The sequence below is a fragment of the Podarcis raffonei genome, chromosome 3, assembly GCF_027172205.1.
Source record: "Podarcis raffonei isolate rPodRaf1 chromosome 3, rPodRaf1.pri, whole genome shotgun sequence".
NCBI classification, from domain to species: Eukaryota; Metazoa; Chordata; class Lepidosauria; order Squamata; family Lacertidae; genus Podarcis; species Podarcis raffonei.
The window spans coordinates 18,025,035-18,047,427 of NC_070604.1; the positions used below are offsets into that span (position 1 = coordinate 18,025,035).

The 22,393-nt window shown below is 41.0% G+C and overlaps 1 protein-coding gene across 7 annotated transcripts in view; it reads right to left on the reverse strand.

The window, feature by feature from the left end:
- Window positions 1-463: 463 nt before the first annotated feature.
- Window positions 464-22,393, reverse strand: part of RANBP17 (RAN binding protein 17) — a 177,966-nt gene continuing 156,036 nt past the window's right edge. For all 7 annotated transcript variants that reach the window (XM_053380685.1, XM_053380684.1, XM_053380686.1 and 4 more), the window contains 3 exons: window positions 7,612-7,710; window positions 3,348-3,475; window positions 464-1,171 (listed from right to left, as the gene is read on the reverse strand). In XM_053380685.1, the coding sequence (XP_053236660.1) occupies window positions 1,075-1,171; window positions 3,348-3,475; window positions 7,612-7,710 (324 nt within the window). In that variant the 3' untranslated portion in view covers window positions 464-1,074. The remainder of the gene's footprint in view (window positions 1,172-3,347; window positions 3,476-7,611; window positions 7,711-22,393) is intronic.

A 22,393-nucleotide genomic window follows, 5' to 3' on the forward strand; every position in this document is an offset into this window, starting at 1 on the left:
ATTCCAGCACCAAGCATACTCATTTCGCCACATTGCTGATACTGAGTACTGTGCAGCTGTGGAGATGACAAATGTCTGGCAACAGTTCCTTGCAGCACAGAACCCTAATCCCAATAAAAGTGGATTCCCTGTGCCCCATGGACCCTTGGTGAGCAGGGCTAACTTCCAGGGTTCTCCTACTTGATCTATGTAGGGCCATTTAAGATGAATATGCCCTTTAGGTGCTGTGACAGGAGCAGTCTGTTTCTTTAAAAATATTAAAATTCATTTTAATCCTACGCACAGTTACAGGCAATCCTATACACAATTACCTGAAAGTAAGCCCAAATGAAAACAACAGGACTTTCTTCTGTGTAGACCTGTGTAGGATTATACTGGTAATTCTTGCGCAAGGAATACTTTAGCAGTCAAAACACAAACTAAAGCTCTGTATTTTGTCCTAGAATGAAACATTCAAAATACGTGAGTGTGAAACGAACATTTATTCCTTCTCAATTAAAGAATGGATCATCACCTGTAAGCTTCAAAAAGTACGACTTTCTTACTTTAATCCAGAATTGTTAATTTGCATTCTGCCAATTTTCTGCTTGTCAACAGTGCACTTAAGACATAAAGCTTTTAAAAAATCTACATATCTACATATAGCCATATTGTTTACAAATTATGCTTTCTGTTACTGTTTAGATGAAGCCATGAGAGAAATAGATATGACATCGCTGTTTTTTTAAACTCTCTGATATTGGTCTAATCGCGGAACTGAAATTTCCCAGCAATGCAATTTCAGAAAGAAAATACATATTTTATTTTGTTCTTTGGTTAGATATTGTTTCTGCACCATTTAATTGTGAAAGGGGATAAGAAGTTTGGATACGGAAGTTCAAAATGGTTCTTAATGCCAAGTGTGATTTTATATTGTTTCCAGTGTTACAAATCCTTACATTTATGCCAGAGATATAAAAAGGCAGAAGTTATTTAAAAAAATATTTTCTATTACAGTCAAACCCTATCTAACAATATTGTGGTTCCCCAACCTTCAAAGTCTGTTCATTTATCAAACATCTTCCAAGTTCAGCATCAACTCATCATTTCTGAACTGCTTGATTCTGATGCCCCCTCGCAGCGCAGGGTTTCAGCCATGTCTCTGCGGAAGACCGACATATTCTGTGTGAATCTGGAACCAAGAAGACACCAAACATGTCAAATGTCCTTTCGGGCGAAGCATTTAGAGAAAGCTGCTAAGAATTCTGAAAACAAAACCAGTCCTTTGTTAGAATTGAATTGCTATTGTCAGAAGTTAACTCCCACAGCTGCAAGAACTCCTACAAGTAAAATAAACACCTTTAAAAAATTTTAACAGATGATGATTATATTTGGATTATTTTAGTCCTTATTTGAGCTGGAAAGGAAAGCCCCCAAAGCATGTGAAGGTCAAAATTAAGGCATAGCTAAAACCTGAAAAAGACTGGTTAATCAATGCAGAAGAACTTTCCTTCTCTATTTAGCGGTGAAAGTGGAACAATTTATGCATATGAACAGTGAAGCCTATTTCAAACCATTATCAATTCTCTGAAAAGTCTATAAGTAGCCATGATTATACCTTGGGTTTACATTTCCACCAACGTTGTTTTGAAAATGAGAAGCAAACTTTTAAATCCATCCCTCTGATTTGCCCAAGGGTGAGAACCTTTTCTGTGTGGTTAGTGATTTTGGTGTATTAGTTGAAGGCCTGTTATTTGAGCCTTACAGATCCCTGCCTTACAAATGGCTCCAGACTGGTTTGGAATTGCGACAAGCCCAAATATTTAGGGTGAAGACGCAGTCACTGTCTGTTTAGTCTACCCCATAAGAATCCTGTGACGGTAAAACGGGGGAAAGTAATAAAAATGGATAAAAAGAATAATAAAGATCATGTACATCTAAAATATAATTATTAGATGCTATTAAACTGCCCACAAGGTAGCAGTTATAATGCAGCACAGTGGAGCAGATCAGCACATATTTGGGGCAGATTTCTTTACACTAATTCAAGCCTCAAGCTAACAAATGGGGAATTCAAATGGTTCCTACAAGCCTTTATGACACGAAAGAAAGATTCTCCAACACTGGAAGGAAAGTTTTCCACCAGCCGTTGCACAAAGGGCTTTCCGTATTAGACTGTGCAGCCTATCACAGACCAGAGCTTCTAAATAAATATTTGGACATTTGGTCTGCAGATACTGAGCTTTATACCTTTGGGTATAGTACTTGTGTTGAGAATAACCAAATCTTTGTACCTGAAGCATTGCTGGGAGCTGTAATTGTACCTTGGCATTGGGGTGGGGGGCACATTGCATTCAGTGACTTTTAAATTTGCCCCCAAATGCAAACCCCACTGGGATTAGCTGCTGTATGGAGGGTGATTTCTCACTGCTGAAAGTTGTCACCAATCTGTTGAATTCCTTGCAGGTCCTGCCAGTGCCTGCAAAATAGCTCACCTGAGGTCATGCTAACATCCCGTGATTGACAGATGGGAAGCCCCCATCGAACTGTCAAAGCGGCATGTGGGAGGTGAGGAGACAAAGGACCAGGACCACTGGACCCAATCCCGTGTCCTTGCTGGGATTACGGAAGTGAGAGCTGGACCATAAAGAAGGCTGATCGCCGAAGAATTGATGCTTTTGAATTATGGTGCTGGAGGAGACTCTTGAGAGTCCCATGGACTGCAGGAAGATCAAACCTATCCATTCTTAAGGAAATCAGCCCTGAGTGCTCACTGGAAGGACAGATCGTGAAGCTGAGACTCCAATACTTTGGCCACCTCATGAGAAGAGAAGACTCCCTGGAAAAGACCCTGATGTTGGGAAAGATGGACGGCGCAAGGAGAAGGGGACGGCAGAGGACGAGATGGCTGGACAGTGTTCTCGAAGCTACCAGCATGAGTTTGACCAAACTGCGGGAGGCAGTGGAAGACAGGAGTGCCTGGCATGCTCTGGTCCAGGGGGTCACGAAGAGTCGGACACGACTAAACGACTAAACAACAACAACAACACCGTGGTGAGAAGCACACACACAAAAGCCATAGATCATGCCACTTCTGTGGCAACATCATGGATTTTATCCTTCGTTCTATGTTCATGGCTTTCTGAACCCACCAACACTAACAATAAATCTTGTTCCTGTATAATGGCTCGGCTACTTGTTCGCTATTGGCACAAGATGACATTTTCATACATATACATGCACACACTGCTGTCTGAGCAACTGTGCATTTATGGTGTGTAACATACTTATCTGGAAAATCCCCTATTTTAAGGTTATTTTATCAGTCACAGATTTTTTTCTCCATCTCAGGATATAGTGAAGCTTACCTGTCTCTGTTCTTTACTAGAAGGCTTTGTTCCACTCCTTCCATTAGGCTGCTAAAGCACTGATGAAGGACTTCTTGTTTGTTGGCAGGCTGACTGTTTATCAAGCTGGCTCTTAATTCACTGAAGTACTGGAAAAAACAAAGAAGAAATAGTTATTAAAATGATGGAATGTAGCATACGGCCGAGTTTACAGGATCAAACTTTCTATTTATTTATTTAGTGCTACTATCTCTCTCTCTCTCTCTCTCTCTCTCTCTCTCTGTGTGTGTGTGTGTGTGTGTATTTCAATAAAATATATTAGCTATATATATATATATATATGCAATAATGTACTGTGGAGTACAGTTTTTTCCGTTATGTAATGTAAAACTGACAGCATACGATGCCAAAGCATAGTAAGATACCAAACCTCTCCATATAGTGAGGAAGATTTATTAACATTCGAAATGAACAGGAACCAGGTTGCATTCAACTTCTTTTTTAAAAAATCACCTCTTACCACCCTGCTGTGCCGCATTAATCATTCTGTTAATGCTATCTCCCAAATCCTAACAAGCCAACAACTTTGTAGGGGAAAGACCAGATCCAGCTTTCCATTTAGCAGCAATTTCCATCCTTGAAGCAGCCAACAAAAAGGCTACAAAGTTCCTGGTGTATAGAGGATTGAATTTTCAAACTCCAATAACAAGTGGGCTCCATCTTGGGGATATGAATATCTAGTTCCAGCTACAGTTTGGAATGAGGCACTTGATCATTGGAAGGTGTTTCAGGGCTCTAATTTAGCCCAGCCTAATAAGCTGAGGCATCCTTAAATACTTCTCACACACTCTACATCAAGACAAGAGCAAGACACAAGCAAAACCCACGTGGGTCCACTGTACCCCAGTGCCAAGTGAAGGCAAGAAGGAACAAGATTATTGTAACACAGAGGCCATTGACCAGAAGAAGCTAGTTGCGTTTACATCCAATTGAAAGCAATAGGACATGTTAAACATGGCTGGGATAAGTTCAGCATGACTAATTATACCGGGACTGTGAATGTTTGCTGTTATAGATATGGGAACAAAGGCCAGGACTAAGCAATGTAATTTGGTCTTCCTATAAGGAATCAAGGCAGCCCATTGTTGGTGAAGGAAAAACTTATTTTTCTTATCTTTGCTAACATTTTAAGCGCTGAGATTAGTTAAAAAATTTCCCACAAGGGCTCCTTTTCTTACAACTGCTTGGTCCTCACTCTGAATTTTAAGTTCAGTTGGGCCCTTTCAAAAACCAGTAGATCTTTTGAAAGAGGGACGATTGCTGACGTAACCCAAAAGGCCAACCTTCCTAATGGTTTTTGTTGGCGTCATAATAATCCTCTGCTATTCGCACTTTTCAAGGGAGGCAACGGAGACGTTATCCTGCCACAAATACCCCCTCTCTTATCTGCTTTAAAGGATTGTGTAATGTGCCACAGTGCAATCTTGTGGCCCAAAGTACAAACCAGATCAATTTCACTAAGTGTAGCAAACACCACACCCACCCACTGCGCAGTACTGGGTGCTCCCTGCTGATGCACTAAAAAACCCAATGAAACTCTTCATCAATGAATCCTGAGGTGTTAAACCTCGTTGTAATGGGTTGTACTGGACTAGGACTAGGTCTGGGAAGTTGAACTTAGAGCAGCTCACTGGCTGACCCATCATTCCCTTTTAGCTAACCAACCTCACAGGGTTGTTGTGATGATAAAGTGAAGGATTGGACCATGCACACTGCACTCAACACCTTGGAGAAAGAGAGGTAAAAATAAATTACACTGATGATAAGCATCCTGCAATGGCGGGCTTGGAAACACTGATAGCACCAGCCTGCGCATGTTTACTCAGATGTGTTCAATGGGGCCTACTCTCAAGACAGAATTGCCAGATTGCATCCAAATTGGTGTTGGAACCGCGAACTGAAACAAACTACCGCTCATTGCTATATTGCTGGCTTCTCAAATGTTACGGATACTCAAAGCGCACAGAATATTTGCTGTTTTGTATCCTTTATATCAAAATATTTCCCAATAAACCTATTAAAAAAACCCACCCACCCCAGTACCTGCCTCCTTAATGCAGACGAGTCCTTAATGCAGAAGACCTACTGATAAATAATGACACGCATATATACATTCCACGGCTAACCAAGCTCCATGATCATTAGAATGCAATATTGTTCCAGAAGAAAGAAAATTGTGCTAGCCCCATATTTCTTACTATTCATGATTGCATGGCTATATCTCCTTGTGAAATATTTAATTCCTTCTTACACTAAAGCTGCTAAAATCAAAACCACATAATTAATATAGAGTCAGGCTAATATTTAATACTATAAATCAGAGGCATTGGCTAAACAAAAATGTTGCCAAGAACAAGATTGGGAATGCATAAGACTACTTATTTCCGCCTTTTATAATGATGCACTGACTCAGGGCAGATAGAAAATGATTAGTTTTCCTCCCAAAGTAGGAAATATTGCTTCCATCTGTAAAGGATAATATTGTGATGTCATAAACTTTTTCTAAACACTGAATTTGCCCTTATTCCCTCTCAATCATTTTAAAAGAACTGCTCCTCGTATGGAGGTTGGATTTAAATCACAATAATACACCAAGAAGATGAATGACAGTGCTATTGGATATGGTTAAAATTGGATCCTTCAGCACAGGTGAATGATGAGACGGCGCTTCTATACTTGATATATTTTCTTCTTCTATTAGTTTCCTACCAGGGCTGGGATTTCGGTTTGAATTTTAATGTATGCGGCTGCTGCTAATCTTAGTGTCTTATTTTTTCCCAGCACCATCTTATTGTATAGACAATTCATTCTCCAAAGCAGTAATGCACTGCCACTTGTGACTGCCCAGGAGATAAATGAATTTGGAATAAAGTCAGAACGCGCACAGAAGTATGGAGAACGTTACAGGTCAATATCTCCAGGAACAATCCCTCAGTATCTGCAGCAAGCCTGTATATGTTCAGACGGGTTTGCATGGCTATACAGAAATGGTTTCCTTTTCAGCTGGGTACCTGACCTTAGCCTCAAGTCCACAGACCCAAATTTGCATGCAAAAACCCTACAGGGGGTGACTTGTCTGAAAAATGACTCCTCTGTCCACCACAAAGCCTGGCGGTGAATATCAATGATGGGAAACCCCAGGATTCTAGTTGTTTACTGACAACTAGACAGTTCTTTGAGAGGCACTGGGTGCAATCACACATTTTGGGCTGTGCTTGCACACCAACATCATGAAATACTCTTGGAAACTTTTGGGAAGGATGAGGGCTCCCCTCGCCCCCAAATTCTCCTCTGCTGCTTCAACAGACGCATCAGTGGAGGAGCAGACACTGCATGTGGTATCAGGAGAACCCTCTTCTTCAACAGTGATAGAAGGAGGGCAGAGTGCAGGGATGGGGAACCTGGGGCTCTCCATTGTTGGACTCCAACTCCAGCTCCCATAGCCCCAGCCAGTATGGTCAATGGTCAGGGATGATGCGAGTTCCCTCCTTCCCACTGGTCTAGAAACACAAGTCAATTGGTTGTGAGCTAAAGGTTTGAATTCTGGCGACGGGGTGAGCTCCTGCTGCTCTGTCCCAGCTCCTGCCAACCTAGCAGTTCAAAAGCACACCAGTGCAAGTAGATAAATAGGTACCGCTGTGGTGGGAAGGTAAACAGCGTTTCCGTGCGCTCTGGCTTCCGTCATGGTGTCCCACTGCGCCAGAAGCAGTTTAGTCATGCTGGCTACATGACCCAGAAAGCTGTCTGTGGACAAACGCCGGCTCCCTTAGCCTGAAAGTGAAATGAGCACCACAACCCCATAGTCACCTTTGACTGGACTTAACCATCCAGGGGTCCTTTACCTTTACCTCACACACTGTAAGAATCTGCAGAGGGGGTTGTGGGGCATCATTATCTAGTCTCAACCCCCCATACTCCTGTATGCCACCATGCATTTAAGAGAGAATGTCCTAAATTAGGCTGCTGAGGTTGACCAGGGCTAGAGACATGAGTTACATAATGGTTTGGGAATGTAGAAGAGATTCATTTTTGTTATGCAAAGAATATAGGGTTTCTTTTTGCAATATGAAGTGTCTCCAAACACCTCTGCCTGATCCAAGAGACTTATTTCTTCCCTCTCATTCTATTACACTCAGCGATGGACTGTGAAAAGCAGCCTGTCAATACTAACACTGACCTGTCTCATTTTTAATCTAAATGAATGTCCTAGTTCTGGAATACTTACTTTCTCATTGAGAAGTATAAGGCCCAAGAGGGGCCTCGAGACTGACCATTGGTTTCTGCAGTCTTCAAAAATTATGGTATTCATGAGAATTGACATCATCTGAAAAGAAAATGACCAAAAGTGTAATTGGTGAATATACCAACGTGCATGACTAATCCCAGCTCCGAAATAAATGAACAGAATAAATAGAACAAAACAAAAAAAAAAATTTTCCTTCCAGTAGTAACTAGAATAAATAGAATTTCAAGTATTGCAGAAGTTACTTTTGACATGGCATGGGTATTTTAACCAGACAAGCTATTTTTTAAAATACAAATTAACCTATGCAATATACTAGTTATTTCCTTTGATTCCCAAATAGCAACTTTATCCGTAGCTTATTATAAAAACAGCAGAAGGGGGAAGAGGAGAGAAAACAGGAAAAAAAAAATTAAGGGTAGACTTGTGTCCACCTGTTTTGAATGCAGACCTTAATGCAAACTTGTCAAACCCCTCGCTTGATGGAGATAATCTAGAGCCTCTGGACAGCTACTGATTGAAGACCTCCAATGAGGGAGAGAGCATCACCCCTTTAGGTTAGAGTTTCCCAAACTTGGATCTCCAGTTGTTTTGGGACTACAACTCCTATCATCCCTAGCTAGCAGGACCAGTGCTCAGGGATGATGGGAATTGTAGTCCAAAAACCTCTAGGTAATTGGTTTCACTGTCAAACTGATCTTCTTATCAAGAAATGTCTCCTGATGTTCGACTGAAACCTATCCTGCTGTAATTAAAGATAATTAGATCTAGTTCTGCCCTCTTGGGCAGCAGAGAGTCTTACTTATTTATTTAAAATTTCAATTCCACCAGTAAGGTAAGGAATGAAATATAACAATGGATATTATAAAGGAGAAGGAACACAAAGAGAAATTTACATAGTGACAGAATGGAAGGGAAGAAGAACAGAAGGGAAGAATTTCATGGGGGACATTTCCCATGAAAATACAGGATATTAATGAAATTCAAGCGTGCCATTATGGAGGATGCAAAGCCACAGAGCCGTATTTCCAAAAGCAGATTTCTGTAGTGAGATGGAAGGAATTTATGCTGGCCTTCAGATAATTGAGATGTTGCAGAGAGCTTCCTGGCCTCTTCTGAGAATGAACAATTTTTGTTTTGGGACACACTATCGTGAGCTTTATAGATAGCGAAAAAACCAAAGTAAACAAGACATTTCATAGTTTATTGCGTCCCGAACACAAACATCAGGTAGTGCCCAAGTAGTTTTAGAGTTCTACATTTGTAAAATTTGGTGAGAAAAAAGTAGTCCGCTGCTGTAACAAAATAACTAAAAAATCCTCATCCCAGCATCAAATACAAGGAAAATCCTTCGATTATTTTTTCAAAACCAACGAGTAGCAGTGAGGTGAGTCCCCCGAGACCTGACATACACTGCAAGCCAGATTGTAATAACTGCCCAAGAAAAAGTCAAACAACTTGTTTCACTAAATGAAAGAGATTATCCAGGCCCTGCAAATTACTCAGAACAAGGACATTGTCAAAGCTTCATCACTAGTAGTATAATGGGGAGTACAACCTAGGCCTCTTTTCATTGTTGTCAGCACGCATGGATGACTATTACTCAGGCATATGGGTTAAAAAGATGATTCAAAATGGGCCAGAAATCCAATCTATCTATTCACGCACACGTCCTCCTAAACTAGGCCTTTCTCAGCTTTGGGTTGGACTACAACTCCCATCATCCCTAATTAGCATGGCCAGTGGTCAGGGATGATGGGAGTTGTAGTCCAACAACATCTGAGGAGTCAAGGTTGAGAAAGGCTGTCCTAAGAAAAAGAAGGTACCTTTTACCACATGTGGTGGACGTGTCCTAAGGTGAAAGACTTCTGGGAAGAGATATATAATGAACTGAAAAAAATGTTGAAATATACATTTATTAAGAAACCAGAAGCCTTTCTACTTGAAATAATAGGAATGGAATTGCCCAAAAAAGACGTTAGATTGTTTCTGTATGCCACAACTGTAGCGAGAATTTTACTAGCCAAAAATTGGAAATCACATGAAATACCAACAGTGGAAGATTGGCAGATGAAGATGTTGGACTTTTTGGAGATGGCTGACCTTACTGGAAGAATCCACGATCAGAAAGAGGAGGAACATCAAGAAGATTGGAAGCAATTTAAGGAATATTTAGCTAAATATTATAATATAACCTAAGTGGAAATACTTGCAAGTACCAAATTGGCCTAGGATTAAAGTATGTTGAATTGTATAATACTATGGATTGAGAATATTATGAAAAGGAAGGAAGATAGTAATTTGAATAAGTTAATTTTATTAGAAAGTGGATATTGGAAAATTGCTACAATGTGATTTAATGAAACTCAGTTAGGGAGGATTCGAGGAAGTCACTTAACAATGGAAATCAAATTTTTAATAGTAAGATTTTTTAAAATGTTTGTTTGTTCTTCTTTTCAATATGTTTTGTTATTTTGTGTGTGTTATATTTGTTATAAATTTGGAAAACTAATAAAAAAATTGGAAAAAAGAGAGAAAGGTTATCCTAAACACCACCACAATGCTGTTCCATGGGAAACTAAAAGAATCTGTACATGATATCAAAATTACTGGACTTCGGAAGCTGGCTGACTGAAGTAGAGTGTCTGCTTTGTAGGCCCAAGGGCCCATGACAGTTTCACTTAAAAATATCTCTGACAGCAGATGTCAGAAAAGAACCCTGGTCTCCTTGATGCCAGTTAGAGAAGACAATGCTGGGTTTAATGATTTGGTTTAGGTCCCACAACTGCTTTTTGAGCAGAACATCCAGTGTCTGCAGCATTAGATGAAGAAGAAGAAGAAGAAGAAGAAGAAGAAGAAGAAGAAGAAGAAGAGGAGTTTGGATTTGATATCCTGCTTTATCACTACCCGAAGAAGTCTCAAAGCGGCTAACATTCTCCTTACCCTTCCTCCCCCACAACAAACACTCTGTCAGGTAAGTGAGGCTGAGACTTCAGAGAAGTGTGACTAGCCCAAGGTCACCCAGCAGCTGAATGTGGAGGAGCGGAGACGCGAACCCGGTTCTCCAGATTACGAGTCCACCGCTCTTAACCACTACCCCACACTGGCTCCAACTCTTGCCAAATAACTTGCAAACTTGCCAAATAACTTGCAAATACAAAATGGTTCTGCATGAATACCTGGTACAACATGCACACAGACACCTAGTTTTGCCTGCGCTTTCCATCTCTACAAGAGCCTGGGTTCACAGAAAATGCAATATATCTAGGAGAGGCGGAGAGTATAATGTACAAGATTTGTTTTGGGGAATTAAACCATATTGCTCTTTGTTAGAAGCTGAACGCAATGTTGCTGGCTGGTGGTCTTGGTGGCACAGATTCTGTGTGTCACTAAATAGGCAGGATCTCAATTTAAACAGCAAATATTTAATGCAAGGAGCATTTGGTGCGAGTTGGGCCTAAGCCAGGTGGTTACTGAACTGGTTGGAAAGCTGCACCCAAAGCAGAGAGAAGGTGTTACTCCAGTGGGGTCTGCTGATGTTAGTGATGAAGTGACTGAAATGCTCATGAAAAATACAGATGCTACAATCTTAGAAAGAATAGCAATCAATGGAGAGGAGATGAATACAGTTTAAAACAACCCTGAAACAAAGTGGGACACTATCTTGTAGAAACAGCACTCAATACAGTCAAATGTAAAAAACGCACACCATTTTTGCGCTTTTAGAAAGGAGGGCTATTTTTAACATTTACATTTTGATTATAATCTGCCATCTGGTTCTACATTGGGCCGCAAGGTGAAGTTCTGATATAAGAAGAGTTAGCATGGAACATTGAACACATGAATCAGCAATGGGACACGGGGAAAGGAAATAAAGCCTGTTTTAGTTTGCTTTCCAAAGTATTGTATGTAGGATGTGGGAGGTTAGGCCTCAGAAGGAGAGGAAACCGTGTGCGTCATATCTAGTTTTGAACACAATATTTTAAAAAGGATACCAACACATTCAAAGGAATGCAACAATGATAAAGGGCTTTTGAACAACTCACAAGTGGGGAAAAGCTTGAAAGAAAAAGAACATTTGAATTTATTGCCTGTTCTCATTACACATGCATGATCCAGAGATAATGCTTGCTCTCTGGACTGACAGTGGTTCCAGAAAAAAGACACTTCCTCCAACATTTCTAGTAAAATAAACTTAAGGTAAAGGTAAAGGGACCCGTGACCATTAGGTCCAGTCGTGACCGACTCTGGGGTTGCGGCGCTCATCTCGCTTTATTGGCCAAGGGAGCCAGCGTACAGCTTCCGGGTCATGTGGCGAGCATGACTAAGCCGCTTCTGGCGAACCAGAGCAGCGCACGGAAACGCCGTTTACCTTCCCGCCGGAGTGGTACCTATTTATCTACTTGCACTTTGACGTGCTTTCGAACTGCTAGGTTGGCAGGAGCAGGGACCGAGCAACGGGAGCTCACCCTGTCGCAGGGATTCGAACCGCCAACCTTCTGATCGGCAAGCCCTAGGCTCTGTGGTTTAACCCACAGTGCCACTTACACCTAAGCAATATGATACAATGAAAGAAAAATCTAAAAGTCATTAGCAGAAAACGTAAGATATGCAAATAAAACATAGCAATTCCCTCCATACTGCAACCAAACAAACAGAAATCAAATGGGGCTTCTATTGCAGGATATTAATCTTATATTTTATATTACAATTAAATTACAATTATTTCAGTTTAACATTATCAAATTGCTGTTTTTAAATCAAGGTCTTCACAGCACTGATATAAATATCTCCGCTGGATGGTTTCATAACTCAATTCAATGCAGGGGTATGCAATCTCCTAAATGCCATGTCTTTTTACAACTGCACAGAAGTTCTGTACATCAGTTTAACAGCAGCAGAATAAATTTAGAACAAAAATTATCACCTAGTCCAGCAGAGCTCTGTGTGCATAATGCTAGCTGAAAGAGGAACTGTAAATAGGCGTTGTACTATGTGCGGCTCCCATGTGTCCCCATGTGCATAGCAGAACCCAAAGCTCAGTGAGCCAACGTATAGTTTTGCAGTAGGAGAAGAAGACAGCGAAGGCATGGTCTGGCTAAACTGGGGAGAGTCAAGGGGGCAGGGCTTGTGAATTTCCTAAAGGGCCCTCCTACCTCCACTGTGGGATGTGGGTGGCGCTGTGGGTTAAACCACAGAGCCTAGGACTTGCTGATTAGAAGTTTGGCGGTTTGAATCCCTGTGACAGGGTGAGCTCCCGTTGCTCGGTCCCTGCTCCTGCCAACCTAGCAGTTCAAAAGCACACCAGTGCAAGTAGATAAATAGGTACCGCTCCGGAGGGAAGGTAAACGGCGTTTCCGTGCACTGCTCTGGTTCGCCAGAAGTGGCTTAGTCATGCTGGCCACATGACCTGGAAGCTGTACGCTGGCTCCCTTGGCCAGTAAAGCGAGATGGGTGCCACAACCCCAGAGTTGGCCATGACTGGAGCTAATGGTCAGGGGTCCCTTTACCTTTACCTCCACCGTAATTTGAGTACTGTATAACTGTTTCAGCATTCTCACATAAACAACACAAACACAGGGAAGAATGTCCCTATGGGAAATGTCAAAATAAGATGCAGAAGCAGAAACAAGTACTGGTGTTAGCTAGCAACTTTGTTATCACTGAATTTGAGACTTTGTTATTGTTCAGTTTGGGAAATCGAAACGAAAATTTGTTAGCCAGGTGATGCAATATGAAATCCATTCATATGAAATCCTTTTTTTTTTTTTAAATGGAGAGAGACTTCTGTGACATTTGCAAGTGATAAATGTTGGGCTGAAAGGAAACAAATCATGAGGGTATTGCCATAGTGTGAATTCCCATGTGCATTACAACCTCTTACACAGACTTGGTGCTGACCTGCATCTTGTGAAGTACAGTGTAACATGCACAAGGTCTTTGCTTTGGAGGCATTCATTTCTGGATGTCAATAAATGAATTTTCACATGTTACACTGATCACAAGTTGTTTGCCGGAGGTTTTCTTTCCACGGTTTCCAATAAATATTCCCCTAAGTTTGATACAGTCATCCCTCATGTTAACGTTTGCTTCATGTTACCTTTTTTCAGGTTGTGTCCCGTGGCAACCCGGAAGTACCGGAAATAGTTACTTCTGGGTTTCGCTGCTCGCGCATGCGCACAAGCGCCAAATCATGCACACAGCTGCGCAGATACGGCGCTTCAGGTTGCGGGCTTTTCATGTTGTGAACGGGCCTCTGGAACGGTACCAGAGGTACCACTGTACTTGCCCATGAAACGTAAGCTCTATATGTATGCTGCCATGTGCCCAAGAAAGATGTTAAATTATTTTTGTATGCCACAACTGCAGCAAGCTTTTTGTTAGCGAAGAATTGGAAAACACAAGAAGTACCAACAGTGGAAGATTGGCAGATGATGGATTTTTTGGAGCTGGCCGACCTGACTGGAAGAGTCCGCGACCAGAAGGAGGAGGAGTACCAGGAAGAATGGATGAAATTTAAAGACTATTTAGCTAAATATGTTAAGATAACTTAATTGGAAAAGCTTGCAAATAGTAGATAGGCTTAGGATTTAAATATGTAAGGATAGGATTCAAGATGTTTAAAGCTAATTTAGAAAGAATGGAAGATGTTAAGTGATCAAGTTAATTTTTTGAGAAAATTGATTTTGGAAAACTGTTAAAATGATATATGATGAAATTCAACCAAGGGGATTTGAGGAAGTCACTTAATAATGTTACCAAGATTGGTTTAATTATAAATAGGATGTATGTGTGTTTGTTTTAAATTTTTGGAAAATTAATTAAAAAAATTGAAATATATATATATATGCTGCCATGGACGGGGGGCAAAATTGATTCATAATTTTAGAGAAAACATTTATCCAAACTACATATAAATTATTTAGGTTGCAAAGCTGTTACATCAGTCACTTTTTTTTAAAAAAGACAGAAAGCATTTAAACTACCTGTGGCACACTTCTTGATTATTTTTGTAGGGAAGATTAAGGCAGTTAAGAAATGAATAATTTAATGTTAATTGCAGTTAAGTAATATTAGTTAAAACATAAAATATTATTTAAAGAAGTTTACAAACCTCGCCACGGAATTACCCGACTCACTCTTGTGCTTGAACCATTTGGCAACTTTGTCCAAGACCTACAGGAGTCTCTAGAATTTCAGCTATATTAGAAAGTGGTGAGGTTTTATAAACAGAGGGAGGAGAAATGAGGATTGTGGAACAATCCATTATCAATATGAATTATTTTTAGTCTGATTTTTAATTTGGGAGGTTTCCTGAACTCTAATCAAAACCCTGCTGAAAGCAACAAATTAGGAATACTATGAATAAAGTGAATGGAACATCAGGAATTGTATTGAGATGAACGGGACTTCAAAAAACTTGCCTAGAAAGAACCTTATATGGATTAAGCACTAATATTCCAGTTCCTCATTCTTATGATGGAATTGCAGGCTTTGGGGCAAAAGGCCTTCAATCATAACTTTTCACCTGATAAGTGTTTCCCCGGTCCCTGTTTATTTTAAAATACAGTGGAACCTTGGTTCTCAAACGCCTTGGTACTCAAACAACTTGGAACCCAAACACTGCAATCCTGGAAGTAAGTGCTCCGGTTTGCAAACGTTTTTCAGAAGCCGAACGTGCTCTGTTTTGAGTGTTACGCTTCCGATTTGAATGCCACACTTCTGATTTGAGTGCCACACTTCCATTTTGAATGTTACACTGAGGTCTGTCTGTTTTTGCTACCTATTTTGCCTTTTTGTAACTCTTTTTTGTTTTGTTTTTGTGAAACCCAGTTCAGCTGCTGATTGACTGATTGTGTGACTGCAGTACGTTGTTTATTCCTTCCATTTTATGGATCAATGGTCTCGTTAGATAGTAAAATTCACGTTAAATTGCTGTTTTAGGGGTTATTTTTAAAAGTCTGGAATGGATTAAACCATTTTGCATTACTTTCTATGGGAAAGTGTGCCTTGGTTTTGGAACGCTTTGGTTTTGGAATGGACTTCTGGAACGGAATAAGTTTGAGAACCAAGGTACCACTGTAGGTGTTTTGCATCCACATCGGGAGCTCCTCACTGGAATTCATAGAGAGGACCCACAGGAATCTGGATTGGGCCACAATGATTTAATTTTACTGAGGGTAAAATTTGCAACCTTAAACAAAGGTGAAAGGAACCATGCAAAACACACTGTAGAGAGACATCAGGATCTGTGAAAAATAAAAGGTGATGTGCACATTCAGGACTATACAGTGGTACCTCTGGTTAAGAACTTAATTCGTTCTGGAGGTCCGTTCTTAACCTGAAACACCACTTTAGCTAATGGGGCCTCCCGCTGCCACCGCACAATATCTGTTCTCATCCTGAAGCAAAGTTCTTAACCCGAGGTACTATTTCTGGGTTAGCGGAGTCTGTGACCTGAAGCGTCTATAACCCGAGGTACCACTGTAAATTCCACGATCAGTCCTAAGTTCTACCTCATAACCATTTTCAAGAGTGCCAGGAATGAGTGAGGCCTCTCACAAACTGAGCTTTGTGCAAATGAGGAAAAGTAGGAAACAGTGCAATGTGCTTTGATGTGCACAATTCATGTAACGAACAGTGACAAATTTTCACGATGAATGCGGCCTTCTAAAACTCTTCGCCTTCCAACCAAGGTTGTAAAAGAAGATCTAGCAATCTGAGTAAAGTCAGGGAAAATCACAAAATATGCAAATGCTTTGCATACAGGTCCAAGTTCAAAACCCTGGCTACTCCAGGTTTTGTTTTTTTAAAGAAGGATCTCAGATAGCAAAGTTGCGGAAGATTCATCTTGCCCTAGGCTTTGAAAAGCTTATGCCTGTCGCAGCAGAAAATAATGGGCTAGAGTAGTGTTTCCAAAGCTGGGGAGATCTGGAGGGAGGGGGATGAGTGTAAAAAAAGAAAAGAAAAAGTACAAAATAAGTATAAAATTAAGTCATAAAAATTTCAATCCATTTGAAAATTCAAATAACATAATTAGGAGAGCCGGGGAGGCATGGGATTTTTATGTTAGCTAAAATGGGGCAATGGGTAAGAAAGGTTGGAAAACACTGGGCTAGATGGATTTGATAATGTACATATGGAATCTGTATGTGATTATCTTTAAAGTAATTTTAATTCTTGGAGAATGTTTCTTATGTCTTACGACCTATTTGCTGTCATTGCTGGGCCACCTATTCAGTTGCATCTGTGGACAAAGGCATCACAGATGGAATGGAATTTTAGATTGCACCATGGGCAATACCCCTTCTATATAATTAATCACTTTTCAAAGTGGTAGGGTAACTTGAAATCCCCATCCTGTGAATCTTGGAAAACCAAGAACGAAAGCTCTCACCTTCATATCAAGTGTGCGGAAATTAAGTTAAGACAACCCAAAATACATTATGAATGGCACAGTTTAACCACAGGAAGTGACCCTGCTGAAGGGAAAAAACAAATTCAGTTTCCCAGGTGTTTCTTTCTTTATTTAGGAAGACATTTTGAATAAGAGCTCAAGTGTTTCTTACACCTGCTGTATCTATTAACATCATGTAATAACAGTTCCACACCAATTAAAAAGCTAGTATCTCATCCTATCTTACGGTTTACTGCTGAAACTTTTGACAACTGGCAAAATGCCTTCCAAACTGCTGACAAGATAATAAAGTTGATGTCTACGTTTTATCTGAAAGTAAATACAACAGTAATGGGAAGACAGGAAGCGGCTTGACTGCAAATGTGCCAGTCTAATGCCTCACTCTAAAAACAATGTTGATTCAAAATATCAATTTTAAGCACTTTCAGTTTGATTTGCAGATTTCCAATATGTTGACATCAATGCTATTAAAAGCAAGAACTGGTGAAGGGCAATGCATCTGACGTGCAGTCCAGCTGGATGCGACAATAGCAGCCATGTTTGTGGCTCATGTGTCTGCCTGGTTCACTCGTAAAACAGGGAGATGGAAGGTCCAGTTGCGATTCGAGTACCCGTCCCCCGCTTTGGGTTAATAAAGACACGTGGACACAGTATATTAGGTTAATGGGCTAGAAAAGGCCACAACTTTATTGATTACAGCATGTGAGAAGGTATTGGCTTAGGCATTGGACAAGAGCAAATTTGACTCCACCCACTCGGAGAGGGGTGAGTCTGACGAGGGGTTAACCACCAGTAGGGGGAGCCTGTTGATGCCAATACAACTATAAGCTCTCCCCTGATGCCACCGGGGGTCGTGTCATGGCCCCCCGCCACACAGGGCATCGGACAGGATCCACGACCGCCGGATTCCTTTAACGGAATACCCATAAGTGAAGGGGTAGGCGATGGCCACACCTTGCCCTTCCATACACCAACAACACATTCCAATGCCTAACCGCCGCGGCCGCATTTGAGCGGCTAAACCATGCCCCCGCAGTGTCTCCCGATTATGTGCCCAGCTGGGAGGTGTGGCGCGCCAGCGATGATGGCAGGGCAGGGGGCAGAACGCCCCTTGCATGACGCGAGGATCTGGTCCCGCTCACAACCCCTCCCCTCCGGAAGGAGGAGAGGCTTTGTTAACTTCAAAATGGCTGCACCGTTAGCACAACGGGTTGCTATAGATTTATTTTCCTGCAGGTTAAATAGGTGGTGTGTGGCTGACATGCTGCACTTACAAGCAGAAACATAATCAGAAGAGGCATTTCTTGTTCTTGTCTACATTGAATTCCTTGTCAGCTCTCTATTGCGTGCTGTGTCATTTCCAGGCTGCTTTATATCTGGGTGTGTGATACACCCAACAGATGTTTTCAAACTCAAGCACCCTTGTATCTTCCCATCTGGGCTTTTGGATGTGCAGATTTTTCTTCCTCAAGGCTTGAATAACTTATCGCTCACAAAAAAAAAAAAAAAAAAGGATTTGTGAGTTGCTCATTTGGATGAAGCTTGGCATTCTTCAACTAGCAAACTCATTAGAGTTAAGAGTCCCTTCCAGTCAGAGTATATCATATTGCAGTATGGACCGTTTGGAAATTACGATGAGCTCTTTAAGCGCTTAATCAAACTTATTTCTCCTTTTGGCAATGCTAAAGCAGGCCCATCGTAGAACAAACGCTCCACATGTTACCATATTTGCACTAAATTTTCACTATTGGGATTGGATAACAGCTCCTCTTTGAACAATCACTACCACATGATTAATGAGGGGAGAAAATAGCATCCATTACAAGTGCCTCTTGAGAGAAGAAAGGCGCAGACAGCCTGATCCTCTTAATAGCTGTGTCATATGCTTCCTCCACCAATGGCCTTGGCAAGAGTCTATGATTGCAGAGCTAGCTTTTAGCCTACCAGCCCTCCACATCTGGCCCTAAACTGTTGCTGGAACCTTCGGTGTCTGTTTTATACTTAAATCAGTGGGACATAAACTCTGCGCCATTTCTTCCTAGTGCTTGATCACTGCAAAATATCTTCCTTTCTATTCTATGGTGATCAACCAGACACTGCTTTGAGAGTCATTCCTCTTCCACAAGATGCTGAAACCAGAAGGTAGTTTTGCAAAGCCGGGTGGGGGAAAGTGATAGAAGATCATGTTGAAGAATACTTCATTTTTTTGGGGGGGGGGGTGATGTTTATTTTCCATTGACTCCTAATGGGTATCAACAAAAAGCAACCCTGCTCTTGAAATCATGATAGGCAAAGTACACAAAATCTATATGCTGTGTCTCGGTATTGCACAATTGTTTGCAAAAACCTGCATTCCAGTGCACACCAGGAAGAGATGAAAAGGACAGAAATTAGACTGGTCATGAACTGTCAAAAATAATAGCTTGATGTTTAGAGAAAAGGTTTTGAAAGACACAAAAAAGTTTATAAGGGAAAGATAAATACAGTGGTACCTCGGGTTACATACGCTTCAGGTTACATGCGCTTCAGGTTACAGACTCCGCTAACCCAGAAATAGTACCTCGGGTTAAGAACTTTGCTTCAGGATGAGAACAGAAATCGTGCAGCAGCGGGAGGCCCCATTAGCTAAAGTGGTGCTTCAGGTTAAGAACTGTTTCAGGTTAAGAATGGACCTCCGGAACGAATTAAGTTCTTAACCCGAGGTACCACTGTACTAAAGTTCAAAAGAATGTTAGTGCCTTGGGTGAAAAGAAAGGTGCAACAGAACCTCTACCTAGATAGCTCAGTTAGTTAGAGTGTGATGCTGATACTGTCAAGGTTGCAGGTTCGAGCCCTGTATGGGACAATCGCATACTCCTGCATTGCAGGGCTTTGGACTAGATGATCCTCAGGGTCCCTTCCAACTCTATGATTCTATGATATAAAGAACCACAAATTATTCTAGAAGATTGGCTTATTTGTGTGTTTGGCAAAGCATTAAAGAGACATGCTGGAACAGCTTGTATATGTATATAGGCTTCTTTAATCCTCTTTGTTCTCAAGTGGTTCACAAACTGATCCTAAATTTTATGGAACAATTTGTTACTTGCAACTATTTGCATTTGGAACAAATGATAATTTGAAAGCACATTCTTATAAAATGACGGGTGGGAAATTGAATACTAATAGTAGCTATTCCAAATGATTGGAATTACTGAGTGGCAACAGGTCTTCCCTTACTGCATTATAAAAAGTAATCAAGAGTCTTTTTCAATTAATATAATTTCTCACAACCACCACCCATCAAAGCTAGAAGTAGCAGGATACATTCTGGCATTATTAAAAACAACTTCCTTGAATATTGCTTCTCCTACTTAATACTGCTTCTGTACCAGTCTCTTTGGATTCCTCTGGTTAACCAATGTTCACTGGAATATTTATTACAGACTGGAATATTGCTCTTTATGCCAAAAAGAAGTTAATTGGTTTTCTGTCGGTAGCATTAATCTGAGCACATCAATAACTAACCAACTAAAGAGCACTATTTGCGCTGCTTAAATGGCAGCACAAATCGCAAAAGCTCTAGCCATAATAAACCAGCAGAGACCTCCTCTCTAGTAGAATATTTGAGGTAAGAAAAGGGCCAACTCAATTGCATGCAGAGACACCTATGATCTATGGCACCAAGTGTTTGAGAAGGCATTTTAGCCAAAGATTATTGCTGTTTTCAAAGAAGTCAAGGATACAGCTCAGGATCCACAATTTGGGCAATATGAAGTCGATGCCATGCGAGCTCAGAAGAACCAGGAAATAGAACAAAAGATATGCCCCTAAAACCTGGAAATAAATGAACTTTGATTATTGACTGAGAAGTATATTTTAACCAGATTTGAAGATGGCCTTTTAATTTTTTTTGGAGCGGGGAGTATTGTTTTTGTTTATTACTACATTATGTATTTTTGTGGCCTTATATCGTAAACCCTCAAATGAAGGGGAATATGGGAATTTATTTTTTTTTAAAAATACATACATCTGATGTGAGAGATCTCCAGTGCAGTATGGTGCCTAGAACTGGGGTGGCTAACCTGTTACCCCCCCAATCTTATTGTACTTCATCAGACCCAATTAGCATAATAAATGCTCAGGGAAGATGGGAGTTGTAGTTGAGCAACATTTGAAAGGCCCAAAACTAACCATTGCTGGGCCAGAATGTTTAGACAGATTAGGTGGATTTGAGTTCAATCCCCATTCAGTCATAAAGAACACTGAGCAACTTGGCTATGCATGACCCCCCCCCATGTTGCCACCCCATCATTAGAACAGGGTCTACTGGATCATGCCAATGGCTGATCTAGTTCAACACTGTGTTTTCAACAGCAGTCAATAAGAGGCAGCCAGGAATGCAGGCAACAGCTTTCCCCATGGTCGTTCGTTTCCCTGCAACACGTATTCAGAGATATATCAAGAAGCTCTGCCTACAACAACTGGGATATTCAAATAGGTAAAGGTAAAGGGACCCCTGACCATTAGGTCCAGTCGTGACCGACTCTGGGGTTGTGGCGCTCATCTCGCTTTATTGGCCAAAGGAGCCGGCGTACAGCTTCCGGGTCATGTGGCCAGCATGACTAAGCCGCTTCTGGTGAACCAGAGCAGCGCATGGAAACGCCGTTTACCTTCCCGCCGGAGCGGTACCTATTTATCTACTTGCACTTTGACGTGCTTTCAAACTGCTAGGTTGGCAGGAGCAAGGACCAAGCAATGGGAGCTCATCCCGTCGCGGGGATTCGAACCGCCGACCTTCTGATCGACAAGTCCTAGGCTCTGTGGTTTAACCCACAGCGCCACCCGCGTCCCATTCAAATAGACAGATGTGCAAATATTTCTGCAACATTTACTATTTCATTTCATCCTACAATAAAAATGCAGGCAGCCTGTGCAAAACATAGGAAGAAGGGCAAGGCCAGCTTTCAATCAAATGGTTACATCCTGCCATTTTATGCGGAAAACATAACCAAAACATTTTGTACGACTTCTGAATCAAAAAGCAACAAAGTCAGACAACTGCAAAGAAGTGGGCAAATTCTGATACAAATACTTTTAAAGATTGCTCCGTGTTTGCTGCTGTTTTAAAAAAGGTTTGCCTAGAAAATTACAATTGTTCAGTAAGCATGAAAGATTTCATTTGTAATTCAAAACATCCCAGTTATTTGTTTTTCCTCAAAATATAAAGGTAAGCCATGCTTTATAAATATGCAACAAAGTTTCAAATAAGATGCAAACACCAGCATCCTAATGTTTTCATTTAATTACCCCTGAAACGCATTCTATTTAATATTCATTACTCAAAAGCCAATTTAAAAGGGAAAG